This window comes from Durio zibethinus, chromosome 2 (assembly GCF_047325235.1).
Source record: "Durio zibethinus cultivar Kanyao isolate XHJ-2024 chromosome 2, ASM4732523v1, whole genome shotgun sequence".
Taxonomy (NCBI): Eukaryota; Viridiplantae; Streptophyta; class Magnoliopsida; order Malvales; family Malvaceae; genus Durio; species Durio zibethinus.
Window position 1 is genome coordinate 33051402 of NC_143163.1, and position 11570 is coordinate 33062971.

Below are 11570 nucleotides of genomic sequence, written 5' to 3' on the forward strand. Positions count from 1 at the left end.
GCATTGAAAGAGGCATTATTTCTTTTTTCTTACACTCTTCTTATTTTTCTCCCACTACCCTTACCATAAGGCCCCTAACTTTTTATTTATCTTTTTTAAAGACATTTTATTGATGACTAATGACTTCTTAATCTTATTCTTTATAATTTTCGATGGCTTTTTCAAAAAACAACAAAACAAAACATGGTGGTATACCTTATACTTTTGCTTTTGGAAATCTAAATTTTTTTATCATTTCATGAAATCCATGGGGTTAATTAAACTGTATTATCTTTTTTTTCTTTTTAATTCTTTCAGATTGATGCAAAAGTAATTTCTTATTGGCAGATCAGAGAATGGACTTGTCTATCAACTCCATGTGCTCAAATGTCAGTATTAAAATGTTCATCTTGAATGTAATGAGTATATAATAATATGCAGAAATGGAACACCTAAATGGGTGATATGTTAGTCAACCTAGAGTGTAAACTTAAGGAAGCACTGAGACAATCTAGGTGGTAAGATTGAGTGCTATGGCTTAGTCCAAAAGCGCACTGAAAATGTAAAGTTGTCTGACCCAAATGAGGTGTTGATAGGACTTACTGACACGGAGAAGTGAATGTGGGACTTGATCAGAACTCATAATTGAACGGAAGAGATTGTTGGGATATAATTCACATGAGTAAAGATTCTCACATTATTAAAAAATCTATATGAGATGTCCTATATATGCATAAAGAACCCAAGAATCTAATAGCTTAAGCTTTTGAGTTTAAGTGATGTCTAACATATATGTTTGGACTCTCTGATATGCTCTCATGGGCTTCAAATGTGGTTTATATCCATACTTTTTTTGTGAAATAAAAATTTCATCTTTGTTTTGCTTCACCTCAAGCCTCAAAAATAATGCAACAAACCCATATCTAACATTTCAAATTCTTTTATCATGTTAGCTTTAAATTCGGCAACAAGAGAATCACATGAGCTCATATAAATAATATCATCAACATAAAGGCAAATAATTATAAGATCATTTTTTTCTTTCTTCTTCATATAAAGAGTAGGCTCATTCTCACTCTTTGTGAAGTCATTGTGATTAAAATAGCTATCAATCTTACTATACCATGCTTGTGACTCTTACTTTAACCTATAAAATGCCTTCTTTAGCTTATATACCTTTGTCTCCTTACCTTTGATCACAAACCCTTTAGGTTGATTGATATAAACCTCTTTTTTCAAGTCTCTATTTAAAAAGGTAGACTTAACATCAAATTGATAAACAGGCCAATGAAGTTGTATAGCCAAAGATAAAATAATTCTCATAGTTTCAAATTAAGCAACTAGAGAAAAAGTTTCTTCAAAATTAATATCTTGTTGCTACGAGTATCCTTTCGCCACTAATTAGGTTTGTGCTTTTGTATGATTCCATCAACATGGTTTTTTGTTTTGAACACCCATTTCAAGCCAATTGCATGTCTTTAGGTAGATCTACCATTTACCATCTCCCATGTTTCATTTTTTTGGATTGCCATCATCTTTTCTTGCATTGCATTCTGTCATTCTTCTTGGTTTGCTGCTTATTCAAAAGTTATAAGATTTGAAATAAAGAGAGCAAATTGATAAGTTTCATAAATATCCTTCAAAGATCTGAACTTTTTTGGAAGTGTTTCATCTAATAATTTTTTCAATAAAGGTGAACTATTGTGTCGTGAGGTTGGAGGTGAGGAGTGAAATGAGAAAGCTAATGAATAAGAATAGTCTGAAGAGTTCGTGGGGCTTGATTCAACATTTTCATTTGTTGCATTCTCACTTGGATTCTCACTTTCACTTGTAATCATAATTTGAGTTATCTCGTTTATGTCACGTCCCGAAATCGAGACATAACACGATCATATTACTTTGAAGTAAAATCTTAAAGTAATATGAAGTCTAATCCATAACCATTGAAAAATTCTCAAATAAAATAAAGTTCTTAATAAGTAAAATAACTAAATAACAAGTCTCCAAAGGTTTAATATCGAGTATTACCACAAAAAAAAAAATACTTCATAAAATCCTATTCTCTAAGTAGTTCTCTAATGTTCACTTTTTCTAGCTCCTTATAAGACTAATCGTTATTATCATTCATATCATCTATAAAAAAAAAAATAAACAAACCATAGCTCAACAAGTATAGGCTCACACACCTTGCTGGATCAAACATCATTTTCATACATACTATATAGATCATTCTAAAAACATTCATCAAATCATAATGTAAAAAATAATTCAAAAATTAGCATTTTATCAAGTATTAAATTAATATCAAACAAGTCACCAAATCATGGATCAATTTGTAAAAATCATTCATCATAAATCATCATTATCATTCATTTATCGTTAGCTACGGTCACTGCTATAAGCCGTGACAGTAGCCTTATCGATAATTTCATACTTATAATCATTACTAACTATTATAATCCACTAGCAAGGGCCTTACACTAACTACTATAACCCGTTATCAAAGTCATATGATCATGTCTATGCTAACTACTATTACCTATTAGCCATGACCGTAAAACTAGTTTTGGTGTCGATGATCTCACTTCTCAGAAATATAAAAACGTAGCTATCATAAAATCATTCCTTAAGCATAAATCATTTTCTCATTTCATTCATAAGCATGATCCGTCATTTACATAGCAAAAACATAAAATAATCATATGCTTGATCCTATTTTCATATATCAAAAGTAAAGAAATAAAACATTTACTCATTTAGAAACATACATATATATAGGTTCAAAAATAAGTAAAGTGTGAGATTCTACTTACCTCCTTTCGATTCCACCACCTAGTTTTTTTCCCTAAATAATTAACGACTTATTCAAGATAATTTCAACATAACAATAATTAATTAACCCATTTAAGACCACTTATACCAAAATAATTAAGTTAAACAAGAATTAACTCAAGTAACTAATTCTAATAGCCTGCACTATTTTCACTAAAATGATAATATCTCAAGATATCCAATTCAAAATTAAAATATTTTTAATGCGTTAGAAACTAGACTCAATAAGCTTTCTAACCAGATATGGCCCATCTCGTGATTCCTTGTGGATTAATTATAATAATTTTTGCAATCCACATCAGATGCTGCTGCCAGACAGCCTATATGCCTTCTAGTAAAAATTATATGTTTATTCATAGAAAACTCCAAATTCAATTTTGCTTATTTCATTAGAAAGTAAACTCAATAAACTTTTCAAAAATATATGGCTTAATCTACAAATCCTTGTATAAAAATTAAAAGGAATTTTGAAATTTCTCATTGCTGCTACTACTAGGCAGCTTGCACATCCTTAAATAAACATTAAACTACTTTTCATAGAAAATTCAGAATTGACTTCCATTTATTTCATTGGAAAGTAATTCAGCAAGCTTTCCAATGACATATAATAATCATAGTAGTATTTAATCCTTTAATACAGAATATAACCTTAATCCATCACTGTAAACACCAAAGTTCATACGAAACAAAAATTTTCCTTTCTATTCCCATCAAATTTCTATTTTCTATTTTTTATAGTAATAAAATCACATTACCAACTTTTTCAACACTTAATTAGACCATAACTAAAATCTAAATTATTTGCCCAAACTAATCTTGAAGAGAGATAATGAAAACCCTAAAATTTTAGGATTTTTCGATTACAAATTACACCTCAAAACTTAACAATTAACGCTCTAAAATTGAAGAAAATTATTTACTCACCTCTAACAGATAATTCTCCTTGCAGATTTTGTTGTTACCCTTCACTTGGAATTCTTGGATGTTTTTTCTGTATTAAAAAAAAAAACTAAGCTTTTATTTTTTTCTTCAATTTATTATCGACCGAAAACAAAATAAGTTAACCTTATTAAAAAAATTAGGTTATTTATTAATAGGTCCTTTGTATTTCTCATTCTTAATTAAAGAGTCTCTCCACTTATAAAAATACTTAAAATAATCTTTTTTTTTGTATTACATTCTTTTCAACTTATAAAAAGTTTCATCCTTGAAACTTGATTTAACTTTATTTTTGAATAACTGAGGATGTCGTTTCTTCATATCATTTTTCATTTCCCAAGTTACTTCTCTTGGTATATGATTGCTCTATTGAACTTTTATAAGAGAAATAGTTTTGTGCCTCAAGATTTGTTCTTTTCGATCAACTATTCGAATAGGATATTCCAAGTATGCTAAATCTTTTTAAACTTCTAAAGGTTCATACTCTATCACATGGCTTAGGTCAGAGACATATTTTCTCAACATGGACACATGAAAAATATTGTGCACACCAAATAGTTGAGGTGGAAGGCTATCATATATGCAACTTTTCCCATCTTATCAAGAATTTTAAACGGTCATATATAGCGTGCGCTTAACTTTCCTCACTTTCCAAACCGTATAATACCTTTTATGGGTGACACATTTAAAAAAACATAGTCCCCTTGTCAAAATTTTAACTTTTTTCTCTTTTTTTTTGCCTAACTCTTTTGATGATCTTGTGCTACTTTAAGTATCTCTCTAATCACCTTGATTTTTTTCACAGTCAATTGCACCATTTTTTACCTCAAATGGTTTCTCTCCCTACCATCATCCCATTATAAAAAGGATCTACATTTTTTACCATACAAGTCTTCAAAATGAGCCATCCTAATGCTGGATTGATAATTGTTATTATAAGCGAACTCTACTAAAGGTAAGTAATCATCCCAACTACCTTTTAGATTAATCATACATGCTTGAAACATATCTTTTAGAATCTAATTCGTTCTTTTAGTTTGCTCATCTATCTGAGGGTGAAAGGTTGTACTCAATTTCAAATTTATCCCCATAGCTCATTGCAAGCTTATCCAAAATTTAGAGATAAATCTAAAATCTCTATCTAATACAATATCACTGAAACTTCATACAATCAGATAATTTTATCTAGGTACAATTATGCTAGTTTATCAAGTAAATTATTCGATTTGATAGGTAAAAAATGAGCTGATTTTGTGAATCTATCAACAACTACCCACACTGCATTATTCCATTTTAATGACCTAGGCAATCCCATCATAAAATCTATAGAGATGTGCTCCCACTTCCATTCCAATATCTTCAAAGGTTGCAATAACCCTGATGGTGTTTAGCCTTAACTTGTTGACACACTAGATAATGAGACACAAACTGAGCTATTTCATGTTTCATGTTATTCCATTAAAAACTTACTTTCAAATCCTATACATTTTAGTGCCTTCATGATGTATAGTGAATCGAAACCCATGTGCTTCCTCCAAGATCTTTTGTTTCAGCTCAAAATCATTTGGTACACATAATCTGTTCCCAAAACGTAATATGCCATCCTCATGAAGCTTAAAATATCTAGTCGCAAACCATTCTGCACATCTTTCTTGATTTTTTCCAACTCATTATCTTTTTTTTGTTCCAATTTTATCTTTTCGATCAAAGTTGGTTGAACCAATAAACTAGCCATAACAACACCATTTCCCTTTATAGTTACTTTGATTTGTTGTGCATCAAGTTCTTCCAACAATTTTGGTTGCGAAGTAATCAAACTAGCCATACTCTCAATGGACTTTCTACTAAAAATTTAAGGAGATAAACCACATTTATCTTAATTTGGCACATAGTTTGTTGAGTGTTGGACAACTAATGGCAAGTGGATGTGCAATTATATTTGAAAATGGAGTATGCGTGATTAAAGTTAAATTTGGGCAACCTATGGTGATGTGCATATGACAAAAAATAAAATGTTTTCACTTAAAATTTTTAACGTGAAAAAGCAAGCTCTTATTGTTAGCAAGAAGGATAAATCAAAATTGTGAGATCTATAATATAAAAACCTCAATATCAAAGGCTTGCAGTTACTAAGTAAGAAATGTATGATTTTTAAATTGCCTCAAATTAAATCTCTTGATTTATGTGAAGGATGTATTTATGGAAAATAAGCAAGAAAGTTGTTTCTAAGTGGACAGTCATGGAAAGCTTTTAAATGCCTTGAATTGATACATGTCGATCTATGTTGACTTATAAGAATTGCATCACTTGGTATGAGTAAGTATTTTTTGCTCTTTACTGATGATTGTAGTCAAATGAGTTGGATTTATTTTCTAACCAATAAGTCAGAGACTTTTGAGAGTTTCAAAAAATTCAAGGCTCTTGTGAAAAAATAAAGTGAAGCTTTCATAAAGACTCTTCATACTGATCAAGAAGGAAAATTTTTGTCTAATGATTTTAACCTTTTTGTGAGAAAAATGACATTCACAGGAAATTGACTACACCTTCCACTCTATAACAAAATGGTGTAGCTGAAAGAAAGAATCGTACTATTGTAGAAATGGCCAAAACTTTGTTGCAAGCAAAAGGACTATCGAATCATTTTTGGATTGAAGCTATGGCAACTACTGTTTAATTGCTGAATCTTTTTCCTATAAAAATAGTCTTCAATTAGACACCTTATAAAGCTTGAAAAGGTACAAGGTCAACGGTAAACCACTTGAGAATTTTTGGTTATGTTACTTATACTTTGGTTAATTTTCAAGTTCATCACAAACTTGAAGAAAAATCTAAAAAATGCATTTTTGTGGGATATTATACTCAATCCAAAGTATATCATTTATATAATCCTCTTAATGGTAAGGTGATTATTAGCAAAAATATGGTTTTTGATGAAAATAAAAGTTGGGAATGAAATGGCATAAATGAAACAACTCAAATTATGATTCCAAGTAAAAGTGAGAATACAACAAATAAAGATGTTGAATCAAGGCCCACGAACTCTACAAGCAGTTCTTATTCACCGACTTCCTCATCTCACTCCCCACCTTTAGCTTCATGACACAATAGTTCACTTTTCTTGTAAGAATTATCAGATGAACACCTTCAAAAAAATTTAGATCTTTGAAGGATATTTATTAAACTTGTCAATTTGTTCTCCTTGTTTTAGATCTTGCAACTTTTAAAAAAACAACAAACCAAGAAGAATAGCAAAATGTAATGCAAGAAGAGATGATGACAATCCAAAACAATTGAAACATAGGAGATGGTAGATCTACCTATAGACAAGAATGCAATTGGCATCAAATGGATGTTCGAAATGAAATACCACGCTAAGGGAACTATACAAAAGCACAAAGCCTGATTGGTGGTGAAAGGATATTTGCAGCAACAAGGTATTGATTTTGAAGAAATTTTTTCTCTAGTTGCTCGATTTGAAACTGTGAGATTTATTTTAACTTTGGCTGCACAACTTCATTGGCATGTTTATCAATTTGATGTTAAGTCTACCTTTTTAAATGGAGACTTGAAAGAAGAAGTGTATGTCAATCAACCTGAAGGATTTGTGATAAAAGGCAATGAGACAAAGGTGTACAAGCTAAAGAAGCACTTTACGGGCTGAAACAAGTGCAACAGGCATGGCATAGTAAGATTGATAGCTATTTTTGTCACAATAGCTTCGCAAAGAGTGAAAATGAGCCTACTCTTTATGTGAAGAATAAAGGAAAAGATGATCATATAATTATATGCCTTTATGTTGATAATATTATTTATATGGGCTCATGTGATTCTCTTGTTGCTGAATTTAAAGCTAACATGATGAAGGAATTTGAAATATCAGACATGGGTGGCAGATGTCACAACATTTCTCATTGGCTTGGAATTTCTCAAGATGATCTAATGCCTATTCCTCGACACAACTTCACTTTCTTATCGTACCAATAGCTCAATGATAGAATGAACAAAGACAAATACATGACAGGTAAGTACAAATTTGTGTCCCCTCTAAGTTAAAACAAAAAAATCCAACATAAATATTGGAACTTTAAAAATGTGATTGCTTGGAACTTTTTATTGAAGAATTTATGAGTGTAGATAGTTCAAGGTATCTATAATATTTAAGATGCTTTTAGTTGCAATAATAAATTATCATGTTTAAATTTAAAGGTTTATGCACTTTTTTTCAATTTGATCTAAAATTTTTGTTAAATATCAAAGATTTGTTCCTTTGCTATTTACAACATTTTGAGAGTTTAGATTGTTAACTACAACTTCTTAAAGAAATATCATATTGTCATTATTTGTTTTGCTTGACTCTCTCACTTTTTTCTATTAGAAACTAAAAGTTTCTTAAACCATCTAATTAGTGTTTTTTTTATGATTTTATTTTCAATCCTTTAAAAAAATCTATTTTATTAATAAGTATTGCTAAACTTCTACTCATATCCACAACCCACATGTATAGAATTTTTATAATATCTCTTTATAGATATAGATGTGAGTTGTTAATTAAATATGTGTTAAATGTTTGCTATGGAAATAAAATTTGAGTTGTCAATACATTTAACTGTACAAAGCTTTTTTGACGAAGAGCGGAGTCTCTTCGAACCCTTGGGTTGTGTAAGAGGAGTTTTTAGAGTCTTATTAGTATGCAAGAGTTCCCAGTCTTAGTTTTAGTAGTGTAGAGTTTGTTTTTAGTGGGAAGAGTCCAGTGGAAACGGTGGGGAGTGCAACCTAGGAATGGCAGAACAGTTAGAAAGAAACTGGTCAAAACTAAAACTCACTGACGAATAAAAGGATGGCATTGGCGTGGAGGATCTGATAGAAGAACACAATCCTTTGGAGGCTTTCTAGCTCGTGTGGAAACTCTTGACCACACAGGTGTTCAACAGAGATGCAATGATAAACACATTTTGGATGATATCGAAGCTGTCGAAGGAAATGACTTTGATGATTGTGGAACCAAAGTTATTTATATTTAAGTTTGGATCAAAGCATGATAAGAGGAGAGTTCTTGAGGGATCGCCTTGGTCACTTGAAAAAAAACCTATTGGTGTTTAAGGAATATAATGGCGATCTTTGGCCAACAGATTATATTTTTGATAAAGCTGATTTTTGGATCAAGGCCTATGGATTGGCACTTAGAATGGTAACCAAAGAAATGGCAGAAAAGATTGGATCAAAGTAGGGAGTCCTGAAGGGAGTGGGTATTAACAATTTATGTTCAACAGAGGAATCTATCTCAGAATTCGAGTGGAAATTGACATAACAAAACCGTTGAGAAGATGCATCTTCATTGTAGGAATGGATGGGCAAGAAGGCTTGTGGGGGCAGTTAAAGTATAAATGCCTACCTAATTTTTGTTATGTGTGTGGGAAGTTGGGACATACAGAAGTATAGTGTGGACTGAAAGGGGAGTCAGGGGGGAGAACGAGGAAAGGTAATACCGTGAATGGCTTAGAGCCTCACTAATTAGAAGAGGAAGTATGGTCAACATGACCAAGCACCAACAAAAAGTTCAACACCAGAATGTTGAAGATGCTGGTAAGGATGGAAGGACTATTAACAGCCACCAGGGTAAGGCGGTGGAAAATAGTACATTGAGTGTATCACCTCCGATGATGGGAAAATAGGCGGTGAACACGGTGAAAAAGGTGGAACCGACAAACAAAGTGGCAACAATAGGAAAGAGCAAAAGTTTGTGGATTGAAAAGCATGGAGGAAGGGATTCAGGGAAAGAAGGCGAGAATCATAGGCAGGAGGAAAATCAGGAAACGGATGATTTACTGGGGTCAACGGATAACAATGGGGAAAAGTTACCACTGAATGAATTAATGCAATGCAAGGAACATGACGCGAATGAAGGAAGTTTGCATGGGAAAAAGATGGGGCACAAAAAATTGGGGAATAAGGTGATAGACTTAGGTGCGTAGGAAATGACTTGGAAACCATGTATAAGGATGAACCGACAAAGAAGAAAACTGGAAGGAATACCTGAAAGAAAAAAGCACAAACACAGGCTGTTGGATCTGCTGATGGAGATAGTACCATAACAGGAAAGAGGAAGTTTCATGACACGGGGAAGGATTCGATGGAAATTGATCAAGTAGCAAAGAAAAATAGAGAGGAGGAATGTGGAGGAACAAAAGGACTTTATTCAACGACGGTGACTGACACACAGGCCCGTCAAGAAAAATAAGGTGTGTCGCATGGAACTGCCATGGGCTTGGGAACCCACGTGCAGTTCGAGCTCTTTGCGAGCTAGTGAAAAACCAAGATCCCCATATAGTGTTTTTGATGGAAACAAAACTACATGTAAGAAAACTGGACAGAATAAAAAATAAATGCCGAATGCATGGATGTTTTAGGGTGGATTCGGTGGGGAGCAGTGGAGGCTTGGCAATTTTCTGGAAGGATGATATAGATCTCAAGATTCTTAGTTACTCAAGGAACCACATTAATACAAAAATGAAGGAAGAAACAGGAGAGAACCCATGGCGACTGACAGGATTTTATGGTGAACCAGATGTTAGGCTTCGACATGAATCATGGACGTTGTTACAAAGATTAGTTGGGCAGGATGATGGGCCATGGCTTTGCATAGGAGATTTTAATGAACTGCTGTGGAACCATGAAAAGTCAGGAAGAAACATGCGCAACGGGAAACAGATGGCGGCGTTTAGAGAGGCACTAGAAGCTTGTGGGTTGGATGATCTAGGATATATTGGCCGATGGTACACATGGAAGAGGGGGAGGACACAGGAAATAATATTCGAGAAAGACTGGATCATAGGTTAGGAAACAAGCTATGGTATAACCGATTCCCAAATCATGAAATATAACATTTGCAAGCATTGGTATCTGATCATATCCCTATTATGGCATGCACAAAGAAGAAAATAAGGCCAGGGACTAACAGAGTGAATAAGAGAAGGACGAGGTTCAAAGCTATGTGGATGAAAAAAGAAGATTGCGAGGAAAGGGTGAAAACAGCATGAGACAATACAAGTTCACTCCATCTAACTGAAAAATTGGCAAGGGTTGGTGAGGCTGTCAGACAGTGGAATGGGTCCACCTATAGAGATGTAAAAAAGAGGATTGCACATCTAAAACCGGACTAAAGCAACTAAGTGTGGACCCCCTAACTACAGTAAATCTGGATCGGGCAAATAGTGCAAGGGAAGACCTTAATAGTTGGCTTGAAAAGGAAGAGGCTTATTGGAGACAAAGGTCAAGGATACAATGGCTTAAAGAAGAGGATATGAATACAGGTTTCTTACATGCCAGTGCTTCTGCCAGGAAAAGGACAAATTTGATCACGGGGTTAATGGATGAAAATGACGATTGGTGTGACGAAGAAGACCGCATTGTTCGGATAGCTACTGGATATTTTGAGGGGCTCTTCAAGTCTAATAATGCACCAAATTTTGATGATGTACTGGGAACTGTGGAATCTTGCATCACTGATGAGATGAATAATCTCTTTATAGCAGAACTCAACGAAGAGGAGATACACAGAACGGTCAAACAGATGAGTCCATAAAAATCGCCTGGTCCTGACGGTATGCCTGTTTTATTTTTTCACAAATATTGGCATATTGTAATAAGAGATGTAACCAATTTTTGTTTATCTTGCCTTAGGGGAGAAAGGCACTTAGCCGAGATCAACAGAACTAATATTGTCTTAATTCTCAAGATTAAGGAACCCAAATGCATAGCCCAATTTAGGCCTATTAGTTTATGTAATGTGATCTATAAAATCATTTCAAAAGTTTTAGTCA

General features: G+C 33.1%; 1 protein-coding gene across 1 annotated transcript; it reads left to right on the top strand.

The window, feature by feature from the left end:
- The first annotated feature begins 10140 nt into the window (after positions 1 to 10140).
- Positions 10141 to 11332, top strand: LOC149520141 (uncharacterized). Its single transcript, XM_089753363.1, has 2 exons — positions 10141 to 10582; positions 10941 to 11332. The coding sequence occupies exons 1-2, from the start codon at positions 10141 to 10143 to the stop codon at positions 11330 to 11332; spliced, it is 834 nt and encodes a 277-aa protein (XP_089609489.1).
- Positions 11333 to 11570: the final 238 nt, after the last annotated feature.

What these genes read in the sequence shown, in the direction of transcription:
- LOC149520141 (XM_089753363.1), top strand. Translation starts at nt 10,141, where the DNA reads ATGCATGGATGTTTTAGGGTGGATTCGGTGGGGAGCAGTGGAGGCTTG. An exon ending in CGAGAAAGACTGGATCATAG is followed by an intron (nt 10,583 to 10,940) that starts GTTAGGAAACAA and finishes CCCTAACTACAG; the next exon opens with TAAATCTGGATCGGGCAAAT.